Below are 26,156 nucleotides of genomic sequence, written 5' to 3' on the forward strand. Positions count from 1 at the left end.
TCCCCCCAGGCGCGGGGCTGGCGCAGGGGAAGCCTGAGCTTCCCCCAACCCCACCCCCCAGAACAGCCTGCTATCCGCAAGCCTAGGGAGCCCGGCGGGAAGTCACGCCCCAGGCTTCAGAATGCAGGCAGCTCTGCGCAGCCCTCGGGAGCCCAGTGCGACTTCGTGCCGGGTTCCCTAGGGCTGTGCAGAGCTGCGCGAAGCCCGGGACTGCAGGCAGCTCTGCGCAGCCCTCGGAAGACCGGCGCAAAGTCGTGCCGGTCTCCCGAGGGTTGCACAGAGCTTCCTGAAGCCTGCATTCGCCCCATAGGACGCACATAGTGAAAGCCTGCATTCGCCCCATAGGACGCACATAAATTTCCCCTTCATTTTTGGAGGGGAAAAAGTGCGTCCTATAGGGCGAAAAATACGGTACCTATTTAGATAATGGCTTTTGTTCATCCTGCCTCAGTACATGCCACCAAATCAGTTCTGAGGATCCCCCCTCCCCAACCCTCTGGACCAGATTATGGGGGAGGGGGGAGAGGGAGGGGAAATTCCTGTTGCACAAGTGGAAGTCTTTGCCTGTACAGGGCAAATTTGTTGGATACAACACTTAAATAGTCATTAACTCTTTTTACACCCTTAGGCTTCTTGTTGTTGTTAGGCTAAATATGTTTGTTCATTTTGTATCTTCCTTTTCGTATAAGTTTTTTAAAATAGATGTGCACACACAGAGACATGTAATAAGTTGGTGTGGTAAAGGAACAGTGGGGATTCAGCTGCATATTTTGTGTCATCTGTTATTGCTAGCATAAAATAAGCAACATCACAGATGTGGATAGTTCAGCCATATTGGATTTATTGTGTATACTGTGTGTTGCATAGCCGGGACATTAGTTTCTGATTCATCTTATGGTAGCCCAATCACTCTTGGAATTGTTATGGATTGAAGCAAAGGTCATGGAATTGTTTGTCTGAAACAGTATAAATTGGTAGACATCAGTGTAAAGGTAAAGGGACTGTTAGGTCCAGTCGTGGCCGACTCTGGGGTTGCGGCGCTCATCTCGCTTTATTGGCCGAGGGAGCCGGCATACAGCTTCCAGGTCATGTGGCCAGCATGACTAAGCCGCTTCTGGCGAAACCAGAGCAGCGCATGGAAACGCCGTTTACCTTCCCGCCGGAGCGGTACCGATTTATCTACTTGCACTTTGAGGTGCTTTCGAACTGCTAGGTTGGCAGGAACAGGGACTGAGCAACAGGAGCTCACCCCGTCATGGGGATTCGAACTGCCAACCTTCTGATCAGCAAGCCCTAGGCTCAGTGGTTTAACCCACAGCACCACCCGCGTCCCAGACGTCAGTGTAGTAGTCTTTAACTCAAATGTTTCTTGCCTAGTTTTGAAATCTTCCAAAAGGAAGTCCAACTGATTTCTCGGGGTTTACACCCAAGTAACTGTGTGAAATTGCAAGCAATAAAGCTTTAAATAACTTCTGGTGATCTTAAGCGTTCTGGTTTGAATTAAAAAATTGTGTGTTTGACGGGCCAGGCCAATGAAATGGAACTACCCTCACAATAGAAAAGTGGATGGCTGCTTTGAAACAGTCATATTCTTCCACCCTCCCTAGTTTGGACTTCTAAACACTAGGGTATGGTAAATTTGCCACTGCCAATGTTAGCAGCAAAGGGAATGGAAAATGGAAAGGAAGTATTGGCACTTCAGACATGAAAATGACCCAGCCCATTCAGCTGCTTTCTGTTAGCTGAGGTGGAGCAGGGGACACCCAGTTTTGTGCTGGCACTCAGAAAGCTATGACTAATTTGCATGGCAAGGTTTTGTGTCTAGTGAATTTTTTGCTGTAAAACAATGGGGAAATGCCACTTATATGTTAGCCTGGAAAAATATACTACTTTGAGGGCATCTTGAGTGAAAGCTCCACCCTTGACAAGAAGATGGGCCAAAAAGTATCACAGGAAACAACCCAAGAGAATAAGGCTGCTGTCCTGGTTATATGAGATGTTTTTAGACAAGAAGGGGTCTATGTGTCTCAAAAGCTAAAAGAGTATCTTGGCTTTGAAGATCCGCAAAGCAAATCCCACCTAGCCACAGATACCCTAAATGAAATTTTTCTGGTAAACTGGTTGTGCACTCTACTAACATCTTTCAGTGATAATTAACAGAGCCTGCTTGTTAAGATGGAACAGAGTAGCCATGGTGTATGTCTTAAGTGAAGGGAGGGGCCTTGGTGTGGAGCTGATGTTGTTAGAAACTGTTGTTTAGTCGTGTCCGACTCTTCGTGACCCCATGGACCAGAGCACGCCAGGCACTCCTGTCTTCCACTGCCTCCCACAGTTTGGTCAAACTCATGCTGGTAGCTTGGAGAACACTGTCCAACCATCTCGTCCTCTGTCGTCCCCTTCTCCTTGTGCCCTCCATCTTTCCCAACATCAGGGTCTTTTCCAGGGAGTCTTCTCTTCTCATGAGGTGGCCCAAGTATTGGAGCCTCAGCTTCAGGACCTGTCCTTCCAGTGAGCACTCAGGGCTGATTTCCTTCAGAATGGATAGGTTTGATCATCTTGTGGGATCCCCAATTCCCCTTTTGCTCTGCGATGCCTCTTCCCCAGTTCAGCTCCAAATGTAAAGGAGAGGTATCCATTTAATGATGTTATCCCTGGTCCAGGTTTCCTGTATCAGTAAGATGTGATACTGTGATAGAAAATCAGTGGAACAGGTGTTCCTAGTAAATGCAGCCCATCGGGCTACAGTCCAGGTTAGGGGGTAACTTTATGGTGGCCTGTTGGCCGTCAACCCCTTTCGCTCACGAGGTGGTTGGGTGGGGGGCTGTTAATTCCACCAAGGCCACAGGACAGTTCTTGGATATTCTTTGCATATGGCAAACCTCTGATAGCCTCTTTTTAAATACTCCAAGTGTCTGATTTACCATCGGCATGCGGGACTAATGAAATGGTTTAATCCCCTCATTCATTTTCTTCATGGTTGACACTCGTGAAGCAAGAGGGTTTAAAAAAGCACACCTCAAAACTACTTTTGTTTAGGTTCCTTTTTTTACATAACAAACCTTGTGTGATGAGTGTTTTATAACTGCTCTATGGCTTCTTATATGCTTTTTTATTTGTATACAAGGAACTGGGACTGAGAAAATGATGATCTGCTCCCTGCAAATTTTGATTTTGATTTCATCATCCTATTGCACGTAAAGCATGTTGCAACAGGCAAAACAGTTTCAATCCTGTTGTCAGGTTTCCTCGCTGGTTAAGCCAAATCATGGTGCAAGTCAACAGCTGCACACAGTAATAGGCCAAATTAATATATAAATGGCAGCTGTTAAGCTGTACTGCTTACCTAGAAATATCAGATGACCAGGAAGAGAGCCATTTTTAGCTAGCCTGGTGCACACTGGCAAAACATTTCCTCTGCTCTAAAGGCTATAAAAAGGGGGAGGTGGGAGTAGGAAATGGATCTTGCTTGACTCAGCTGATCCTGCCATTATCCCTGCAGGCAGACGGAGGAGTGAATGTAGGAGCTGTTAATATTGTTGTGAATGGAATTTGTGTCCCCTTGTTGGGAACTTCTGAGTCATATACACATGGTCTAAAGGATATTGTAGCTATTTGCAAGATGGGGCAAGGACCACAGGCAAGAGGCTACCAGACCAGACATTTTCCAATTTATAAATACACCCAGTCCCCATTGCATGGAAGAGCATGTTTTTAAGGTAGGATTTTTGATACCTCAACTCCCATTCATCATATATCTATCAAAGGGAGGGTGTATGAATCAGAACCCCCTGGAACAGAAATAGTGTGTGCAGATGGACTAACTGCTTATAGTTGGACAAACTGGACAGACTTCAGTAACTTGTTCTCAACCCCTCCCCCCCAATGATCTAGCTAGTAGTAATACAGAGGTAATCACATTGGCGTACTTTGGAGTAGTTAAGGATTATTAAGAAAATGTGCTTGAAAGAGCTTTAAATAATTGAAATAGAATAATTGCCTTCTGAGTAGCTCCATTTGGTCTCCAATGCCTGCTGTTAATTATACTGCACAAAGGTCTGTTCATCTGACTTCCTGTTTATTAGGTCAACCAAGGTCTGTGCAAGCTTTGAATTCTCTAGAGCTTTTCATTAGGGTGGTTCACGTGCAAGCAACCTTGGTGTCTCCTGCTGTTGCTGAATTAATCTCCCATCATTACAGTATTAATATGTTTGACTTCTTGACTTAGCTTGGTTGGTAGAGCATGGGACTCTTAATCTCAGGGTCATGAACTCGATGCCTTGCCAGGGATTGGACTAGATGCCCCCGTGATCCCTTCCAACTCTTCTATTATTTTATCTTGCTGGCTCTGCTGGATACAGTGCCATTTCAACTGTTTCCCCAGAAACAGGAAACCCAGGAGGAAACCCAGCCAGATGGACGGGGTAGAAATAATAATAAATTATTATTGTTGTTTTACGTTCTCTTTTGTGAGCCATGTCAGAGAATATTTATTTCACCTTTGGTTTGTTTGTTTTTTAAACATTTAGTCCAACATTAAGGTAAGATGACATCCATGAAATAAGTAAACGATAAGCAAAAAAAGTTTTATTTCTACCACGTCGTAGTTGGAAAATTTAATAGCTGAACAGGTAGGATGTGCCCTACAGAACAGTTTGTGTGAGGCGAGCCAGAGCTGTTCAACACCTCAAATAATACATTTATTAAAAAGTTAAGGTTCCTTTTGCCCACAGTGATATACAAAAATATTAAGCAAAAAGATAGTTACATGGACTTTGCTTATTTTCTGCCGCAAGAGTTGTTTCAATCAAGGAATTTAGCACACACAGAAGTAAAACCATTCTAGTGTTTTGTTCTCTCTTCTTCAGTCTCTTGCTCTTCCACTAGCATTTTCCAGGTCCTAAGTTGTGCATACCTGACTAGCATTCCATCAGGCTGCAACCCCTCCCACTCCCTTCTCAAAAGATTTCAGCAAATATATGTAGTGGCTTACTTTTGTTCCTCAAAACACTCCCAACCAGGGCAAGTATGGTACTGCCATGCAGGAGTCCTGGAATTGATCAACTGAACCCACAGGATGCTTCAGGGTAAGATATAGAAGAGCCTTAGAATCAGCATACAGGACAGGAGAGAAGCATGCTCAAACAGACTCAGGAGCCTGCTCTCTCTAAGTGGAAGGAGAAACCACAAACCACTCATTACACAGGCACAGGGAGGGATGCTAGGCTGCAGTTCTAGTTTTAATAAGTCCGCCAAAAGTTGTTCATGCACAATCCGCCCCCCCCCCCGAAATAACTAGAAGACACCCAAGAGGAGCTGCAGCTTGCAGAGTTTTCCCTTCATTTCAATGTGGCTTTTTATCCCAATGTCCCAGTGGGATAGTACCCCATGCAGATTAAAAAAAGGACATCTGGAAGAGACTAGAACTTACTCATTCGGGAATGCGAGACCTCATCACACACACATGTTCATACACAGTGGAATTAATTTTGGGGGGAATCTGGCCGCAGAATTTTAATTTATTTAACAACGCTATTTAGCAACTTATAAAAAGATCTATATAAAAAGATTAGTTAAAATGCACACGATACCTCTGCAGTTAATAGGTATTACGCACATCTCTCAGGAATCTGTAGAAGTCTTCTTCTGGCAGTTGTAAAGCTTACAGTTTAAGAAGATATATATGACACACACTTAGAGCTTTAAGTAATTGTTCGATGTCCCACAGCATTCCAAAGATGACCGACATCCCAAAAACAATTACAACTGAAATACCATTTAAAAAAAATCAGTGGGACTTATTTCCATGGAAATGTGTTTAGCACTGGGCTGTTTTACACACTTCACTACTAAAGAAGGTTGGAAGCATTTTAAGGAACACTTGTGGACAAAGCTTTACTTGGGAATGATTAGCAAGAAAAACTTAAGGAAGACGTTGCTCTGTAGTGAGACAATAAATCAGCTCTGTGTTCTCAATATACAGAGGTTTCTAATGTATTTTCATTAACTAAGCAACACTCCCCCCCCCCAACCCCAAACTGGCTAAACCACCAATCTTCAAATAAAGGCAATAATGAAATTTCAATTATTGATCAGTGTGTATTTAATACAGCTATGCTTAAACTGCTCATTGTATAGCTTCGGGACAAGAAAACTCTTCCTTCACATAAGCGTGCTTGACAGTTGCATATCACGCACGCATGCTGTATCAGTTAGAAACTCTTTGGTGATGCAAGAGGCCGGCTACATTTTGCCTATCTATTGTGAAAGAGTTAATCCAGTGGCCTTACAACAGATTTGTTAAGCATAGCGAAGCTAAAGATACCATATACAACACAGATATCCATTACAGAATTTTCAGCGTGTCACTAATAAGAAGAGACCAAACTTGTATAGAGAGTTTGGCATCTCTCTGAATGCAGCTCCACACCTCTAGGCCCCAGGCACTTTTTCTGCCTTGTTCCCTGCTGTTCCCTGCACTCCCATCCATTGTTTCCCCCACTTACACATTCTGATTTTATCGTGCCTCCATTCCCCTTTAGTACGCAAATCTCATCTCTTTGGAATATCCCAATTTATCCAGATTGGGAATGCAAGCATACTGAATCATTGGAGGGGGGCCACACATCAGGATGAGAACGTCGTCTTGGGGCGGGGGCATGTGGTCCCTGATCATGTCTTCGTTCACAAATCCTTGGCTGTAATCCCAACCTAATTAGGAAAGACCACAATCCAAGTTATCTGTTAAAAATGAGACACTGCAGTATCTATAGACACCAAAGAAAATAAATGCATATATACATTTTGTATTCATGGATTTTTATTCTGCTGTCAAAAAAAAAAAAAAAGCTTCAAGGTGATTAAAAATCAAATACACTAAAACAACAAGAATTGGACAGTAAGAACAAATACAATGCCTTTGGCCAGGGCACAGCCTGACTCCCTCCTTTGGGAATCTTCGCGGAGCTCTGGCCCAATGGTTGCCATTGGTTTGATCTGAATTAATTTTATAATGAATGATTTTAGAGTGTTGTGTTGTACTGTTGTACTGTTTTATTGTTGTTAGCTTCCCTGAGTCCGGCTTTGGCTGGGGAGGGCAGGATATAAATAAAATTTATTATTATTATTATTATTATTATTATTATTATTATTAATGTCATTAAAAGCCTAAGAGGGTAAATTTTGTCTAGTCCCTAAAATGATGAATAAGGAATCAGGTGAGCACACACACGGAGGAAATCCTGTGCCCCAGTAAAGAGGCCCTTTCTGTAGTTACTACCAAGGGAGGGCATACCAGAGAAGGGCTTCTGATAAAGATTCTAATTCCCAGACAAAGTCAATGTGGAGAAAGTCCACTGCTGGTGCTGAAGAACAGAATGGCTGATTCACACACGACACTAAGGTAAGCCAAGGTTTAACTGAGCTGTTGTCTGAACAGTTCATGAGTAAGCTCTCTCCTCACTAGTCAATATTTGTTCTTGTCTCAGTAGGAGCAAAGTAGTAAGCCATAGTTTGGGCTCACTGTATTTTGTGAACCAGGAGATAGTGAGCATGTGTGAATGAGTCCAACGCTGCAGACAGAAATTTCATTTTACCCAAAACCCATTTCTAACGAGCCTCTTCACATATTCAGGAGTTATTGTCAACTAACTTTAAAAAGGTCGCTAGTCACAAACATTGAGTCATCTCTATTCCATCATGAATTTCCAATCGTCTTCAGGTGGTGCAATGGGTCTGTGCATCTGGCTGTTAACCAGAAGGCTGGCGGTTCAAGTCCACCCAGGGACAGCTGTGAGCAGGATTCCTGCATTGCAGAGGCCTGGACTAGATGACCCTCTGAGTCCCTTCCAGCTTACAATTCTGTGATTACAGTTGGAAGACATTTTCCACAGAAGTCCGTTTTTTTCCTGGCATTTGTCGCAGCAAACTGGAGTTTTCTTGCATGCACTCAACACCGAGCCACCACCAATCCTGGCTCACTTAACAGGTGTACTTGTACAATACATACATTTGCAAAGATACAAACATATTTTTAGATGGACAACTAAGATGATAATAACCATAATGGAATAAGGGACTTACTTTCAGGTGCTCTATCCAATGTGTACCACAGTTTAAATCGGTTTGAATGTTGAGCCTGCACTTCCTCAAGTTCTGGGCGTAGTAGGATGTCACTCTCAGTCTGTCCAAGAAAAAAAAGGAGCAACGGGGTTTTTTTGTAGCTGTGTGCTGTCCACTGTACAAACTTTTTTAAAAGACTAGGTAAAAGCCACTCCCAAACCAGTAAATGAAGAGGGAAGTACAGTAACAGGCGTAAATTAGAAAGCTGTCATCTCACCGCACTTTTCCATGAGGCTATGGTTTGAGGTCTGACTGGACTCTCGGTAGCAAGGAATGACCAAACAGGTCTAGTTGTGATGCATGCCATCGACTTTGATAATGCCAGAAGTCGGAAGAAATTATATAGTGATGTTCAGCCCTGCCCATAACCCTCCACTTTCTCAAAGCACCATAAGAGACACTTCTTCAGGCTTCATCTGTTAAGACTCTTGACACACCAGACACAAGGCAGCTCCAGGAAGGCTTTGGTTTCTGCCTGGTGGGCTCCCTTCAGCTTGGTGCACTGTGACTTGGACAGGCCTCATCTAGCTAGCCAGAAGGAATGCAGGGAAGGCTAATGATGACAAGTCATTCTGAGGGGACAGGAACTCCTTACAGAAAAGAAGCATAAATATCACATGGCTTCTTCCCATCCCTGCGCCACTATCTTTTGCAGCTAGGCACACATCAGTTGCTCATCAATAGAATATAGATGTGCACATCTGTATACAGTACATGTATATTTTGTAGAGCTGGAAAAAGTGCAGAAAAAAGAGCAACCCAAATGATCAAGTGCCTTATGAAAGGGAGCAATATTACCCATCCAAAGGAATTTGGCACAAAACAAAAGACTATATTTAGGGTTGCAAGGAAAGACTCATCTGCACCTGTTGTTGCTGGGAGAAGACACCTATTTCTGGAGCTGTCTCTATCAAAAGAAAGCTATTCTTGGATGGGATTATCTCAAGGCAGATGTCACAATGGAGGGTAAATAATGCAGAAGGAATCTTGGAGGTACAGAAGCATATTATTAAAAATCAATGAAGGTTACGTTACAGGATTTAAATTGGTAAATCACCCTGTGGAGAAAACTAAATTCAGATAATTAGTGTTAGGGCTACTTTTATTTTGGTGTAAAAAAGATTTAAGATGGACTAACAATACATGTAGCTTCATATATCATCCCAATACAGACACCAAGCACAACTGAGTATGAAAACACCACAAATCACAACTAAATCCAGTCTCTTCACATCAGCAAGGATACAAAAGATCCCAGGATCTAAGGCAGGGGTAGAAAATCATTTTCAGTCCAAGGGCAACCCTGTCTTGTGGGCAGCCTTCTGTGGGCCATGGCCACGCTGGGTGGGGTCTGAGTGAAGACTGGGTGGAGCAATGAGTGCAACTTTTACCTCTGCATGGTAGGCTGAGATTTCTGTGTACCTCTCTCCACTCAGGCAAGGCCTCTTTTCACAGTTCAAGAGCACATTCCATCCAGGCAAAAGCATTTGAAGATGTGAAATGGCGCCACTAGCAAATGATGTGGCCTATGGAGAGAATGCAGCCTGGGCACAGTCCCAGGGCCAGCAGAGAGGTCTGGAGGGGCACGTTTAGCACCTGGGCTTGAGGTTCTCCACCCTGGTCTAGAGCAGGCTTCCCCAACTTTGTGTTCCCAGATGTTGCTGCACTTCAACTACCATCATCACATCTACTGGCCAAGAGTTGTAAGGCCGACAAGGTCTGGAAACTCAATGTTGATCTAGGACCTTTGGACCTCCAGATATTACTGAAGTACCACTCCCATTGTCACTAGTTTTGCTTACAGTTTGGCAATATCCTGAGGGCCAAAGGTTCCCACTCCTGGCCCAGGGGATGGTCTGAAGGAACATGACCTAGTTCTACTGCTGAAGCCAAGGAGGAGTCCAGAAACCTTCTGAGATGGAACACTGTGGAAACCCAATGCAAGCTGCTCTGAGCAGTACAAAAAGGGGGGATATAAGGCTGCAAGTTTATGCACACTTATGTGGGAGTAAAGTCCTATGTAAAATATAGAATATGTTCTTGAGTAAACGTGTAGGATTGCACTGAACATCAATGAATATGTCCCTTTAAAAAAACACCACCACCTTGCTTTTCTGAGCCCTGCCAAAATCCTGCCTTTCCTTCAGATTAACATCCACAAAAAATAAAAATAGAGACATCTATTTACCTGGTTAGCAAAGAGTAAATGGCAAATGGTGGGATCCTCTTCATCCTTCATGATAGCCCGAATGAGCTGCAACATGGGGGTAATTCCTTTAGAGAAAGGGGGGGGGGGAGGAAAACCAGCCACAGCAGAGTCAAACAAAGAAAGCCACCTCTTAGAGAACACAAACAAACTCAATACACAAAAGACAGCAAACAATCTATTTTGTACCTGTTCCACCTGCTATCATCCCCACATATTTGACATGTTTAAGAACCGGTTCAGATTTCTTTTCAGGACGAATAGCAAATACGCCTGTGGAAACATCAAACAGTGGTTTTATGGCTAGAAGCAGAAGTTGATAAGAGCCACAATTTCCCCACCCTTAATAGGAGACTGGAGGAAGAAAACCTTGTCCTAGAGATGTGCAACCTGTGGCCCTCCAATGCTGCTAACAAAGAGACTCCCATCAGCCCCAGTGAGCACGGTCAATGGCCAGGGATGAGGGGAGCGGGAGTCTAACAACATCTAGAGACCCCGTTGCCTCAGCAGAATAGGGAGAGACCCTCTGCTGCCCTCTATGAGAAAATAAACATAAGCTAGGGAAAATGCTAATCTTGAGAGCTGCCAACCGATTCATTACCTAAGCCCCATCCTCTGCAAGAAAAGGCAGAGTGATAGGAAGAGTGAAGGCAGCTGCTAGAATTCCCATTAGAATCCACAATTCTTGTGGTGGTTTACTTACTACTGAAATCCCTGCACCTTTCTACTAGAGGGGCTACATTAAGGCACAGTGCTACCAGGGTTTAGCATTGAGAAAACGTGCTGTAGCAGGAACTGGGCCCATGCGCTCTCTCCCCCTCCATGTGCAAGAATATGAAAGATGGCTCCTTGCGAGCCTCCTTCCAGCCACCCCTTCTGACAAGCTGGTGCCAAACATATTGCTGCTTTCCTTTGGACCACATCAGCAAGGCCAAGAGGGAGGTCTTGTTGTCTGGGCTGCCCAGGACTCCCAGACACACTGCCCAGGCTTGCACCCTGGGAGGTCACTTCAGGGCTGCTAATGCAACAGTTTGACTTTGCCTGCGGAGGCGCGCTCCATTGTCTCCCAAGACAGACAGATGCCAACAACATCACGGCTTGTAATAATACCAGGAAACTGGTTGCATAGCGTCTGCTACGGCTGGCAAGTTCTTTCCTTGCAAGCAAGCAAGCAAGGGGAGGAGACACATTTGAGCTCAAGACACCACAGCACACGAGCACTAAATTGTGCTTCAGTTATCTGAAAGCAACCAGAGTTCCTGTGGTAACTCTGCTTTGATTTAGGAAGTAGATGTTCTTAATCCCTGTTCAGAATGACTAAAGTAATGACTGAAGTATTGCTGTGTGCCATTATATGCACATTGGTCCCATTTAGATTATCAAATGGGCTCCAGTGTGTACTCCTGGAGGGGAGTTAGAAGTCTGTAACCAACGGCACCTGCAGCACACACCCCACACGACCCTATTCTGCACATCTTCCATCATGTAGGAGACCCTCTCACTTTCTTTCCATCTGACCAATTATCCAATTTACTCTGCTGCTAGCACAAAGTGTTCGGTTTTTCCTTTTCTTTTAAAAGCTTGTTTATTGTTTTGCCGGCTTTCCTTAAGAAAGCAACTGGTGTCTTATTCCACTTAAGAGAAAGCTAGGAATAGGATAGAGCCGGGCCAGCCAGCAAGATACTGCATGACTCTTAGCTTTCATCTGTCTCAGCCAGCTTTGTCAATGGTCAGGGATAATGGGAGTTGGAGTTCCAACAACATCAGAAGTGCAACATGTGGGTAACCCATGGAATATAACGAACGAGGTGTTTCCTATGAGCCCATGCTATTTATAAAAACCAGTCTTGCCTTTCCCCTTGTAGACAAGCAGTCCACTGGGTCCACGAAACTCAATCGTGTCATTTATTTTTAGGTTTTCCAAGTACTGAGACATCTTCCCTCCATCAGGGAATTTTGGGTGAACTCCTTTGAAATATATCTATTTAAAAGAGAGAGAATAGAAAAATGATAGCTTTAAAACAAAAAACAATAGTAGTGTATATATCAGATTAGTTTCAGATTTTCTATGTGGGCAATGCAAGGATAAGAAACATCTCTCACTTCACACCCTTTGCAAATCTAGACTAATTATCAACAGAGTTTCACCACCACACTGCAAGCATATGGCTGTATAGGGGCCATCTGTGAGGGTTTCAAAGCAGACTGAATACTTCACAGAGGGTCACGAGATACTTCAAATTTTGTTGCTTTATTGCCCTGAAGCGATCATTCTCAACAGCCATTACCTTCACAACAAGATCCACATAACCTTTGTCATCATCGCTGGTGACTGGTGTGTAGGGCCTGATCACCAGATTCCCATCGATTCTTGCAGAGAGGTAGATGTGCTGCCCTAGAGGTAAATTAGTAAGTTTTAAAAATACATCATATTTTGACGAGACTGAAGAACATGCTTACATTCTCCTTGATATTGGCATCCCTTTAGCATACTTGGTACCACTCTACGCTCTCCCAGAATGCTATGTTAAGTTATGGCCATTCTAGATCAAATCAGCAAATGCATCTGTAGAGCTTCATTTTTCTTAAAAAATGATCCAAAACTAAAGTTTTCCCAACTCACCCTCTCCACATTTTCAATTTAACATTTACAGTATAAAGCCAGCTCAAGAATTTATTGTACTACTTTCCTACACATAGAATTCAGGAACTCAGGCTGCAATCCTACATTTGCTTACCTGGGAGTTAAGTCCCACTGAACTCAATGGGTCTTACTTCTCGGTAGACATGTATAGGTTTGTGCTACCAGAGTGGCCCACATCTGCACTGAGCCCCAAGGGGGTCTCCTACCCAGGTGTGTACAAGGCACAAGAACTAAACTATGTACCTTGAGACTATTCTCTGGCTCTTCCAACACTTTCCCAATGTCCTCAGGAGTATCAACTAAACAGAATGTGACCTGTGGACCAACAGTTGACTCTTCTTGTTTTATGGTATTCAGAATGGATAATTTTCCCCATGGTCATACTACACATCAATAACACAAAGTACTATCTATATGGTCATACCTATTCTCATGGTTGATCTGTGGGCAATATTAACAAGTTAGACTAACATGTGGCTTTGTTGTGATACTTTTGCTTTCTGCAAGCTCAGATGTTAGAACTTGCTCCCAGGTGGTAAGAGAGGTGGACGAACAGTACAACTGTTCTCCTGGACAAATCATCCCAACACCAGAGAAGGAAAAGAAACTGTGTTGCAACCAGAGACAGAGGGGCTATAGTAAACCAACTCATCAAGTCCTTAAACCAGCTGTGTGAAGACAATGGACGCCACAGTACCATTCTGCCTTTGCCACCACCTGTGTCCCAAGAGCAAGGTGGGGGGCATCTTTCTGATTAGCTAAATGTATAAAAGACTCAATTTCTCCAGGAGAAAAACACTGATCCATGAAGAATCAGGAGTGTTGAAAGCTACTCTTCTTGCACTTGTTGACATTGCCTTCTGACTATCTCCTTCCATACTGAAACTAAAGCCATGAGCTCCCAGGAGATGTTCCATTCATGTACTGATCAGATCCAGATCTAGCTCAGTGGTGCAGCAGTATTTCTGGGTGCTGTGACAATTTTAAAAGATCATAAATACTTTCCCCCTGAGCTTTACTCCATCTGCCAATGGCTTAGTGCAGGAAAGGGTCAGTGGCCTGCTCATAAGGCTCTTTCCTTTCAAAGCCCCACAATTCAACCAAATGTCTTGGGTTCCCATTCTATTCCTCCGCCACACACAAAAACCCCAGATAGATAGATTGATAGATAGACAGACAGACAGACAGATGCAACTGCACTGCAAAAAGTGTTCATTTTCTTCAAATAAAAACATACCAATAGGAAGGCCTAGAATGTGTTCTGGGGATGGCAAGGCAAAACGGAATTTTCTTGTGTCATGACTGATCTCCTGAAAAAGGAACAGCAGGCAAGTCAGTGCTTTGAAGGGAGGCGCAAATGCTTGTGTATTATACATTCTTCTACCACATATATTTATAACCAAGATAAGAGGTAAAGGTAAAGGTAAAGGATCCCTGGATGGTTAAGTCCAGTCAAACTTGTCAATGGGGTGTGGCACTCATCTCGCTTCAGGCCAAGGGATTTGGTTTGTCAATAGAAGCTTTCTGGGCCATGTGGCCAGCAGGACTAAACCGCTTCTGGCGCAACGGGACACCGTGATGGAAGCCAGAGCGCATGGAAACGCCATTTACCTTCTCACTACAGCAGTACCTATTTATCTATGTGCACTGATGTGCTTTTGAACTGCTAGGTTGGCAGGAGCTGGGACAGAGCAACGGGAGCTCACCCCGTCGCACAGATTCAAACTGCTGACCTTCTGATCAGCAAGCCCAAGATGCCCGGTGGTTTAGATGACAGCGCCAAGCCATGTTTCAGAACTGCCTGTTCGCTTAGAAAATAAACATGCATGCTTATAAGGAGAGTGGGAGACACACACTTTGGTTTTCCATGGATTGTTTGGGAATCCTGGTACATTTTGTTCTCTATCTTAACTTGGAAGGGGGAAAAGAGGGAAAATTGAGCTATGGTGACTATTACCTCTTTGTCAATCAGTCGCAGAGCATATTTCACATCTGGATTCTCCAGGGTAATGGGAGGCAGAGGCTTAGAGAAAATTCTCATGATCAAGCTGATCACGAAGTATACTGGAGAGAGTGCAACTCTTCCCAACTGCAACACAAAAAGAGAAAGGACAGTATCACTACTATGACTCTAAATATGAACAGCCCACTTCAGTAAACATTTATGAGCAAAATAAAAAATAAAATAACAAGTAACATCACATTAGTAGCATAATATCGCAAAGCAATACATAAGATATTAAATATATTATAATTTCCTTTTAAAACAACAGTTCAAGTAATCTTTATTTTCCTGAGGGATGAAGTGAGAAAAATATTGTAACTCTGTACTGTAAAGGCTTTTAGAGTCCTGTGCTTCACATCCCTTACTCCACAAACCCTTGCAATAACCCCATGAGTTGTGCCAATATTTGGAACATGAAAAATGGAGGGATATATAAAGCCACGTAGTGAACTTGTGGCCAAGGGGATTTCCCAGCTCACACTCAAACATTCTGGTAAATATTATGATGCTAACAAACACACAAATGTAATTTGTTCTGCAAGTTTCCTACTTCCAACAGGCGCCTGGGTTTAGCTGGCCAAGAGCACATAGGAGATTTATTGCATTTTAAAATATTTGCTTTATTTACGAATACCTATCTCCCTACATACCTACCTATATACACTGAGAGGGAGAGGGAATGAGAATGAAAATGCTAGCACAAATGGAAGCAAACAGGAGATCCACCACCGCACACCAAATCCCCAAGGTACATTCTGCTAATTCATAGCTGTTTGATTCTTCCAACTACCAGCCCTTGTTTTTCACATACATCCACACCTGATCCCTCCCTGTGGCGCAATGTGTGTGCATGCTGGATATCTTCCCAACTGATACTTCACACACATAGATTTCCTAACTATTAGCCAACATTTATGGGCTATGAACCAGCAGTTTGCCTTAAAAAACAAATGGTGGATGTAATTATGCAGCCATGATGTAAATATGTCAAACACAGGTGTTGTTTGTGTTAACTAGGACTTTTGCTTTTCTGAGCTAGAATTAGAGCCAAGGGTCTAGAAATTATCAAAACTTCTTAAGCACAAACAAACATTATGGACTTGCATAATACAAAAGGATGCAATTTAAAATAACTTGGATGAATTTAATAAATAATAATACTAATAGAATACAGCTCATACAGGATGAGAAGTGAAGCTGCATGTGATTCGATCACAGTATCTAACTTACAGCAATGCACACAAGGAGGGCGTCTGATGGTATATGCTAAGTTGTATGAATATCAAGTGTAAGATGCCTGTGCATCATGTAACAAGCTGTTCATTATTATCCATAATTCAGTAACCAGTTTTATAAGAAGGCCACTCTGAGGGAAAAATGCACAGTGGTCAAGACTGTATCTCCATCTGCTCAGGTGGACTGACTCCATGTCCTGCCACAATTGCTCATGGCTGGCCCAAGACATTTCAGCACCTGAGATGAACCACAGAATGATTCCCACCACCCCACCAGGGAAGAAGCATGAGTGAAGATCTACATCAGGCACAAAGGGGAATAAAGATACACATCAGGATCTGCTGCCCCTATGGATTCTGCCACTTGAGATGGCTGACCCTGCCATTGCTCTCCTCTGAAGAAGTAACTTGAGGGCTAGCAGGCGTTTCTCAGAGGGTGAGATCTGGACTTGGAGCCTAGAGCGGCTGGACTGCTCCAACTGCTTTCCACTCTTCATTCCAAGGGAAGCTCTTTATCAGATTTGGCTGAGTGACTCTTGAACATTATACATGATGGCAACTTATCTAACTGCATGGTTGACCTTAGTGGTTTATAATTCCTTAAAAGATACTGCCGAGGGGCAGGAGAGATAATCTGTCATCATGAAAGGAGAGAAAGGAAAGGAACTAGAGAATATCCCCACATACAACAGACAAACTTCATGGAATGATTTGTTTAAAGGTGCTGCAGATTTAGAAACACACAGTCTATCTTACTGTAATTTAGTATTCCTAAAAAAACAACCCAAAACATTTCTAAACAATGACCCCGAAGTTCAGTATCTTGCAATATTTCATTCTCCCAGTTCATCTAATAGAAGATAATTTTCTTCTCTTCTATATCTGCCTGGTGTGGGACCAATACGGTTTCATGTGGCTCAATTTATTTTATATAAGATTATTTTAACTGTGGGTGCAGCGTTGAAGACAGGACCTTGGAATCACCACATTCAAAGCCCTGTTCTCGTCAGTCAGATCCTATCCAGACATGCTTGAAGTTATTCTCCCATGACCCCCTCAATCACCTTCCCCTAAAAGAAGGTATCTGCAACTGGGTGATAGATGTTAAAATCTACTAGGTCCAGAGCCGTTCCCCCTGCCCCTGAGCGGCTACCTTTATGGTGGCAGCAACTACCCCTTATGCAATGAAGCGCTCACCACCCCCTGGACTGCTCAACCCTCCTCTCTTCACCAGGCTAGATTTCACTAACTCTGCTGGGCACGGATGTAGAGAGGATGTAGTCAGACACCTAGCCTGCAAGTACTGTACTGCAGAGGGTTGGACGGGATGACCCTTGGGGTACCTTCCAACTGTACAATTCTATTATTCTACCCTGTACACATCAGGGTACATAAGCTGAAATTAATTCCACAAAGTCAGACATGTATTTTATCCAGAGCACCATTTGATGGTGCTGAAGCAATAAAAAAATCAATTTCCTCTAGCCGCAACATCAGATATTCCCAGGGCTAGCACTAATGTTAATTAATCACTAATGCAGGCGGTTCTTAAGGAGAACATAAAAACGCTCTTATTCCGAATGCCCCATTGAAAAAGAAAAGTTGAGAGCTCTCTGTCAATATTCTGACTACAATCTTGTTGACATGGTGCGTTTGCACATAATACTAGTGAACCACCCTATGTTTGTGGCCCATTAGAGCCTGCCTCTCCCAGAAAACCAGATACAATTTAAATTTTATTACTTTTGTTCTAATCCTTTCCTGCAGGGAGTTTAGGCAACAGACATGGCATCCATTTTGGGGCTCCAATCCAGTACCCACTATGCTATACTGCCAGAAACTATTACCACCCCACCCCCAACATATTACCATGGTCTCAGAGGCTGGGCCAACCACTTCTCAGGCTAGTGGAGTTGGCACTGCTTTTCTATGCTCTTCCAGTCTTACCTTCTCCAGGCTGCCCCACTAGAGCCAACAATACAGCGTCTTCAGCTGTCTTTACCATCTAATTTTAAGCCAGGGGAGCCATTTTGTTTTGTCAACTTTGAATGGCCAATGACTTTTTTTACCCTTTCTTGCTGGTTTATCCTCTTGTTCAGAGGCTCTCAAACATAAGAAAGGGAAAGCAGCCATTGCCACTGGATTAGCACTGCAGCCTGCGTGACAACCAAGGCATGGTTAACATCTTAAGATCCTACTGGAATGTCTAAGAGTTCAACAAACTGTTGCATGAGCTGCATGGCTGCTACAAATGGCAGCAATTCTAAATATGTTTCTCCCCAAGCCCCTTCATTGTGTCTAGCAAGTAAAATGTGTGATATGGTATCACGGCACTTCCAAGTTTCCCTATCTCATTTCATTGGCAGCTGCTTCCAAGGGTGGGAAATCTGAAGCATGTTTTCACGTTACCTTTTAGTTTTTTGTGGGGTCGGGAGGGAGAGAGAAAAAAAGACATGAACCATACATCTCCTGAAAGGACGTGCTGTGCCCTGAAGGAATTTAAGGCCACTATTATTTATTGAACATTCATTAATAACTACTGTTATTCATGGTTTATAGCAATTATTATTAATTTCATATAGGTTGATTTGCTAGTTTTCTTCATTGTTAATTGTGATTTTTAATGCTATTATTTGCCACACATAAAACAACATAACTTACAACACATAAACGAGTTGCTTAAAAACCACCCTGGGATTCTTGAGTGGATGCTGGATGACAAATACTTCAAACAAACATAAATAAAACATAATTGTGTGAATTTCAAGCACTGCTACTATATTATCTATTTTATGAATGAAGAGGGCAAGTGTGTTTTGCTACATGAAATCGGTTTGTTTAAGAGCCTCATGAGATTCAGTTAAAAGAACAAGCAACACATTCCCACCAGCTGAAGTTTCCAGATTAGTAGTTCTTCCTGACCAAGAACCAGTGAAGGAAGCCAAAACACACACACACAGTATTTGCATCAGTTTCCTGGAAGACACTCAACATTTCAAACATCAGAATATTATTGTCAAGGAAGAAAAAGCGATATGGCTTCTCTCCCTTCCCTGGGAATTTAGTCTTCTTAAGAAACAAACGCAGAGCGGTTAGCATTCTGTTCTTAAAGCTTTCAACCAGGACCTTGGTCAGCTAAGGATTAGTGGCTCCAGCTTTAGGGTGCGGCCGAGCAGCATGCAGCACATTCAGATTTAGCCCTCTGAGGAATTCAGTCAGACTGGCCAGAGGGAATGGTGGGAAGAAGATGCCAACAATGCCTGCTAGGAAAACAGCAAGTTCATCCTGTCAAGCCAACTGCAATAGACCATGTCTTGCAAATGTCTCAAACTGATGCAATCCTCCCAAGTCACTTCTGCAATGGAACCCTTTCTCCTACAAACATGTGGCTAATATCTAGCATGCATAACTGATATATTCTGTATATTTTTCTTTCCTTCTATACATCCAACTGATTACAAAAAGGACACACTTATTTTCAGTGTAATGTAGTCCTCATACAGAGCCATCAATACTCAAGGGGACATCAAAGGTGAACAGAGAGCTCAGGCAGATTTGAGGAGGCAAAGGTTACCGACAGGGATACATAAAGATATGAGAGAAAGTCAAAACAGTCACCAAGAAACAAGAGGAATGTCTCAGGAAAACCCCAAGGTTTGCAGAAGTACAAGCAAAATGCTAACTAAAGATCAAAACTAATGGGCCAAATAATAATAATAATAATAATTTATACCCCGCCCATCCAGCTGGGTTTCCCCAACACATAGCAATGGAGGCTAAGCATGCACAGTCCTTTGGAAAGCACTGGGGCAAGGGGGTAAGGAACTGGCTGGCTGGAAGTGGCCAGAGAACAGTGGGCCATACTGTAGTCACAAAACCAGGAGGCTTTAAAATGCTGCTGTTCAGCTGCTGGACATGCCAGAGAGTCTAGCCAAGGTAGACAGCAAAGACCACAGTGGGGGTTAAGAAAAGAGACTGGAAGGAGCAGTGATCTCCCCCTCTCTTGCCCTGTTCTCAGCTGCTTTTCTCTTTCTTCCACTACTGACCACGTAATGAACAGAGAAAAGGGAAGTAGAAAAATGGAGTGAAACAGGGCAGAGGAAGACACACACAACTACAAGTAGGGTAGAAACAACCATCTCGCTGCCTTGAACAAGACACTTCCTGAATCAGGCTGAAATGCTATTTTAAACGTAGCTAGGAACGAAAGTGAGAGCTGCTGGTAAGAATCAACAGAAAAATCCAAGAGTAGTTGTGACTGAACTTGGAAGGGAGAGGAAGCAGAAAGTTACAAGGAGAGGAGGAGGAGAAATCTGGAAGCCGGGAGTAGGGGAAAAAAGGAAAGGAAAGATGAACAACAGAGGTGATGGGAAGGGAAGGGTACCAGGCGAGGGTCTGTAGCTTTCTTGAGGAACCCAGAACCGTCACCCATCAAGACGACACACTTCCCTTTCATGAAGGTGCCACTCCTCAAAGAGGAGGACTACCCCCACAGTCCTGAGATACAACACATATATATTGCAACTTCTTGTTTTGGTGCCTCACTCATGTTATACAATTGTGTGATCTAGTTTAGCTTTTTAAAACAAACTGAATAGGAATTTATCTGTATCAGCAAGCTTCTCTGAACCACTCAAGAGCCCAGAGTGTTAGACTCTAAGCTCTAGGCTGGTGGCCTTTAGGGCAGCATATGGAGCAAGGCAGGCAAAAAGAATTGCCATCCAGCCTCTGACACTCCACCCCTAAGCTACGGGCCCCTTCCTGCTCACCTGCTTTGGGGGGCTGCCTAAAGCCTAAGCCCCCAACATGCAGGATGGAAAACTTTGAATCGCATACATGGGAAGCTACAGTTCTCCCTCTGAACTCTGTATTACAGGCTTCCTCAACCTCGGCCCTCCAGATGTTTTGAGACTACAATTCCCACCATCCCTGACCACTGGTCCTGCTAGCTAGGGATCAGGGGAGTTGTAGGCCCAAAACATCTGGAGGGCCAAGGTTGAGGAAGCCTGCTATATTATATCCAGTGCAAGTAGGCTACACAAGGATTTATAACTCTCATGAAAACACTGTTGTCTCTCTATATATATTGGAAAGTTAAACAATATGGAAGTACCCAATTAAATTTATCCAGACACCACCCATCTCTTCAACCAAGTTTTAAGTGGTGGTGTTAAGTTCTGTTTTGTAGAACTTCAAAAGTCACAGAAAATGTTTATGAAAGATGTAAATAATGATAACTCAGTTTCTAGCATAGAGAGACCCAGGCAGAATCAAAACAAAGAGAATTAATGTACTTATATATAAGTGCTCATTTGTTCTATGGAGCGTTCAGTTTTAATTTTAATAATTGAGGACAAATATTGACTGGTGATGGCTGAGGAGCTACAGCAGTTTATTTCTCAGAAAATAATTTGCTTGTGGTGCGTTACTGTACAGGCAAAGCAATGTGGCAGCCTTTGGGTGTTGCTGGACCTGACACCTGACCATTGGCCGAGCTGGCTGGAACTGATGGGTGCTGAGTCCACAACATCTGGAGGGCGCCACGTTGATCACCTATCAAGTACCTATACTGAAGATCTGGTAAATGTTTAATTTCAGTTAATTAAAGGAATCCTATGCACCCTGGTAGGGTGGGCTGAGAGTCTGTAGGATGCCGTGGATCTCCCATTCTATAAGCTGTGGCCATTATGCCAGCAGAAACCTTCATGACCAGCACTGTGCTGATGCACCCCAAAATAGGGTGTTCCAGGAACAACCCCATCAAAAACGACCAAAAAATATCTGCCCTAGAGCTGATGCACTTAAGCCTCGCAGAATTCAACCCCCTACTTTACCAAGCACAAGGCAACATTACCTTACAAGTGCTCTGCCCGTAAGTAGAAAAGTGGCTAACAACCAACCCCTGAGATCAGTTATTAAACTGTAATTCTGTAATTCAGTTCATTACTGTGAACTGTGATGGTAACTTTTCCTTCTCTGAATTGTGAAGATTAATACTCCACCTTCTGACTGAATAATCCTCAATATGATTTAAAAGTTGCAATAATACAAAACTGTATGGGAGCATGCAGTTCTCTGGGTGATGGATGGAGTCTGGCACCTCTTGATAATCCTCTTGGTGAGCAGAAACCTCAGAGATCTGCTGGCGGATGAAGAGAGTGTGGCTGGGCTTCCTTCCCAAGCCACCATTTGTGCCATTCCTCAGGAGGTATGAGATAAAAGGAGAAGCAAATACCTCTGGTCTTGGTCCAACTTGCTCCACAGCCTGACTCTTGGTCAATCTCTGCATTTCATCAAGGTCTGTCCTAATCCTGCTGCCCAAGGCCTACCAGGGGTTGCACCTGCAAAACATGTGCTCCACCACTTTTCTCCAAGGACTGCAGTGCTTTTGTAAGCAAGATAGTTAGCCTTCTGTTATGCTCTCATTCCAAAGGCACCAATTATGCGTAAAAAAAATCCACTGAATGTAAATAAGATAATGGCTAAAGTAAGAGCTATTAAAAACCAGCAAGATGTGCAGCCCTACATTACGCATATTTCCTCAAGAGTAAGTGCTACTACATCACTACTGACTCAATGTAGATTTACTTGGGAGTAAAACACAACTTGCCAAGAGTTACTAAACATGTACTGAATCAGGCTATTGATCTTAAACATTTTTTCTTTAGATCAGGCTGCTGGGGGTACATAATGTTCTCTTAACTGCCTCTCACCAAAATGTAATAATGCAAAATATACTGTCAGCATTATGATGTGTATATATACACATCAAAGTACATTAGGCACACCCCCTTTTTTAAAAAAAAAATTCAAAGCTCTATAAATAACTTTAAAAACCATCCATTGCTGATGCATGGCTAGCAACAGAGAGAAGGCAAAACGCCTTTTCTATTCCAGTGTGGTGATCGCCAGGAAAGTCTGGAGTGTTTTTCCTATGAGTTGTCAAAGCACGATGAGTCTGGTCTTGGTCCAGTGTGGTGATCGCCAGGAAAGTCTGGAGTGTTTTTCCTATGAGTTGTCAAAGCACGATGAGTCACAAACCCCGCCCTGCAAGCTTCGGAGCAGCTGATAGACTAGGCCTCTCTCTGCATACCAGTCTGCTCTCGATCTCCCCCCCAACTATTTGTTCTCTTTCTTAATTCACGCACGGGGGATCTCTCCACCCTTCCGCCCCCCTTGCAAACGCGCAGCAACCTCCACTGTTTTAGAAACGTGCAGGAAAGGAAGATGCTGCCCTCCGACTTGTTCTCCCTGCAAGGCGCCCAGGAAAGCCCCTGCAAAACGCGCTGAGCCTCCGCAACGGGAACCTGCAGCGCTGGGCGCCGCGGGGAGGAAGAGGCGCGCGCCGCGGGCTGCCATTTGCAGAGGCTGCTGCGCCGCGGAGGGCGCCCCCCGCCTCGGCCGGTCCCCGGGGAGCAGCGCTTGGCAAGGCGCGGGAGAAAGGCCTCCGGAGGGAGCCGGCCGGGTACTTACGGTGCTCAGATAGGCCCCCATGGCTTCCTCCGGGGTCCCGCCGCCTCAGCCACGAGATGCGACGCAGCGGGCAAAGAGCGCAGCCGAGAAACCTCTCGCCCGCCCCCGCACGCCCCGCCTCCGGCCGCCCGCCCTTCGCGCGCTCATTTGCCTCGGAGGCCCGTCCATCACAAGGACTGGCGCAGCCTGACTCGCTGGAAAGAAGCGGCGGGCGGGGTTTGGATACCGACGGCGCCTTGATTTGTGGAGGAGCCAGAGGGAGCTCCTTACGAATGGAAAGAAGAGAGGGAGGGAGGGAGGGAGGGAGGGAGTGCCCGCTTACCAGGGGCTGCTGGGAATTGGAGTCCGCTACTTGAATTAGGTGGCGCTGTGGGTTAAACCACAGAGCCTAGGACTTGCCGATCAGAAGGTCGGTGGTTCGAATCCCCGCGACGGGGTGAGCACCCATTGCTCTGTCCCAGCTCCTGCCAACCTAGCAGTTCAAAAGCACGTCAGAGTGCAAGTAGATAAATAGGTACCGCTCCGGCAGGAAGGTAAATGGCTTTTCCGTGCGCTGCTCTGGTTCACCAGAAGCGGCTTAGTCTTCCGGAAGCTGTAGGCTGGCTCCCTCGGCCAATAAAGCGAGATGAGCGCCACAACCTCAGAGTCGGCCATGAATGGACCTAATGGTCAGGGGTCCCTTTACCTTTACCTGAATCAGAGACATCAGTGCGCGCCTCAATTTTATGCAGTGTTTCACTCAGAAATAAGTGCCACTCTCTTCCTGAAAGTTGTCACAACTAACTTCATTGTTATATGTATATTCATATAAATATAAATATAAATACAACATAATACAATATAATACAACATCTTTATATTATACAACATAAATGTACAAAATGAGAACACAAAGTACATAAAACAAGAACAAAAACAAACCAATAACCCCACCTCCCCCACAACACATATAAAATGTGGTAGAATGTTAATCAGCCAAAGGCCTGGCTAAAGCGGAATGCTTTTATCTGGCATCTAAAGGTGCCAGGCAAACCTCTCTGGGGAGAGCATTCCTCAAGTGGGGGGCCACCACAGAAAAGGCCTGTTCTCCTGTTGCCACCCTCCAGACCTCATGTGGAGGAGGCACACAAAGGAGCGTCTCAGAGGATGCTCACAGGGTCCAGGCAGGTGCATATGGAAAGAGGTGGTCCTTGAGGTATTCGGTTCTGAGCCATTTAAGGCTTTATAAGCCAAAATCAGCACTTTGACTGGGCTCGGAAACTAATTGGTTGCAGGTGCAGGTGGACCAGGATCGGTGTAATATGCTCAAACCATCTTGCCCCAGAGAGCAACCTGGCTGCTGAATTCTGCACCAGCAGAAGTTTCGAACCATATTCAGAGGCAGCCCCACATTTAATGTGTTTCAGTAGTCTGACCTAGAGCTTACCAGAGCATAGGCAACAGAAGTTGGGCTGTCCCTGTGCAGATAGAGATGCAGCTGGGCCACCAGCTGAAGCTAATGGAAGGCACTCTGGGCCACTGAGGCAACCTGAGCCTCAAGCGACGAGGATGTATACATACCGTATATGATATTACTTATTTCCCTGATAGGCTCCAAGCAGCTTACAAGTATAAAAATAAGAATTGCTAAAAACGTTCACATTAAAAAACAAATCTATGCATGACGTAGCTAAAGAAAAGGTTTTCTTCCTGTCTCGTAACACTTAAACTCATGGACATTTCAACAAAGCTGAATGCTGGAAGATTTGGGACAGATAAAAGAAAGCGTTTCTTCATGATAGCCGGGAGTTCAAGGTGAACCATGGGGCTTTCCCACAGTCTTTTGTAAACATCCTCATGTGGAAAAGTTAACAGTGGGCTTTCACATGCCCCCGCCCTTGCATTTCTCCTTCAAGCTTTCTGAAAATGGCCTCATGGGCCCAATGGAGGCCATATTTGTTCTGTTGGTTCCCCACTCCTGACTTACAAGTTGCTTATAGGGCAAGCTTCTGTCACTTGCAGGTCAGGGAAAGGATTCCTCCCTCCCCTTGTAGTGACAGTCTGCTGTTCTGACTTGTGAAGCAGCTCACTGGTTGTGTCTTCACTCCCAGAACTATATTTTTGGGGCACAATGTAAAATGCCAATTATACAGACATACAGACACCTTCAGCCCTCCTGTTAAAGTCAGTATTGCCAGGCACCAAAATTCATGCTACTTCTGTTCAAGCCAACCCCTGGAGTCATCTGCCTTCGATATGCCTCCTCCTTATTGTCACCTGCCTTCTCTTAATGGGCAAGCAATGGCCAGGCTTAGGAGAAGGGGGGTGGTCATCTGTGGTTCTCTCCACACTTGACCAGTGAATGGGCAGAGGCTGCAACAGCAAGAGGGGGTGGACTGACCCACCTGTTGAGTATGGCTATTGTGAAGACACTAGTCAAAGTGCCTTCTTAAAACATTTTCAGTCATATGAATCACCACTAGATGTCACTTATTT

At 44.2% G+C, this 26,156-nt stretch overlaps 1 protein-coding gene and 1 long non-coding RNA gene across 2 annotated transcripts; one reads left to right on the plus strand and one right to left on the minus strand.

The window, feature by feature from the left end:
• The first annotated feature begins 395 nt into the window (after positions 1-395).
• On the plus strand, positions 396-5,005 carry LOC310744245. The gene is made up of 2 exons (XR_014539433.1): positions 396-4,357; positions 4,388-5,005. It is a non-coding gene; the product is annotated as an uncharacterized lncRNA (long non-coding RNA).
• LOC310744222 (NADH-cytochrome b5 reductase 3-like) lies at positions 4,563-23,800 on the minus strand. The gene is made up of 9 exons (XM_083575360.1): positions 23,682-23,800; positions 14,926-15,057; positions 14,206-14,278; positions 12,613-12,719; positions 12,176-12,305; positions 10,514-10,597; positions 10,307-10,392; positions 8,080-8,179; positions 4,563-6,708 (listed from the first exon to the last, which is right to left on the minus strand). Exons 1-9 carry the CDS (start codon positions 23,700-23,702, stop codon positions 6,536-6,538), a joined length of 906 nt encoding a protein of 301 aa, XP_083431486.1. The 5' UTR covers positions 23,703-23,800; the 3' UTR covers positions 4,563-6,535.
• Between the last annotated feature and the right edge of the window lie 2,356 nt (positions 23,801-26,156).

This window comes from Podarcis filfolensis (genome assembly GCF_964270895.1).
Source record: "Podarcis filfolensis genome assembly, chromosome: 10".
Classification (NCBI taxonomy): Eukaryota; Metazoa; Chordata; class Lepidosauria; order Squamata; family Lacertidae; genus Podarcis; species Podarcis filfolensis.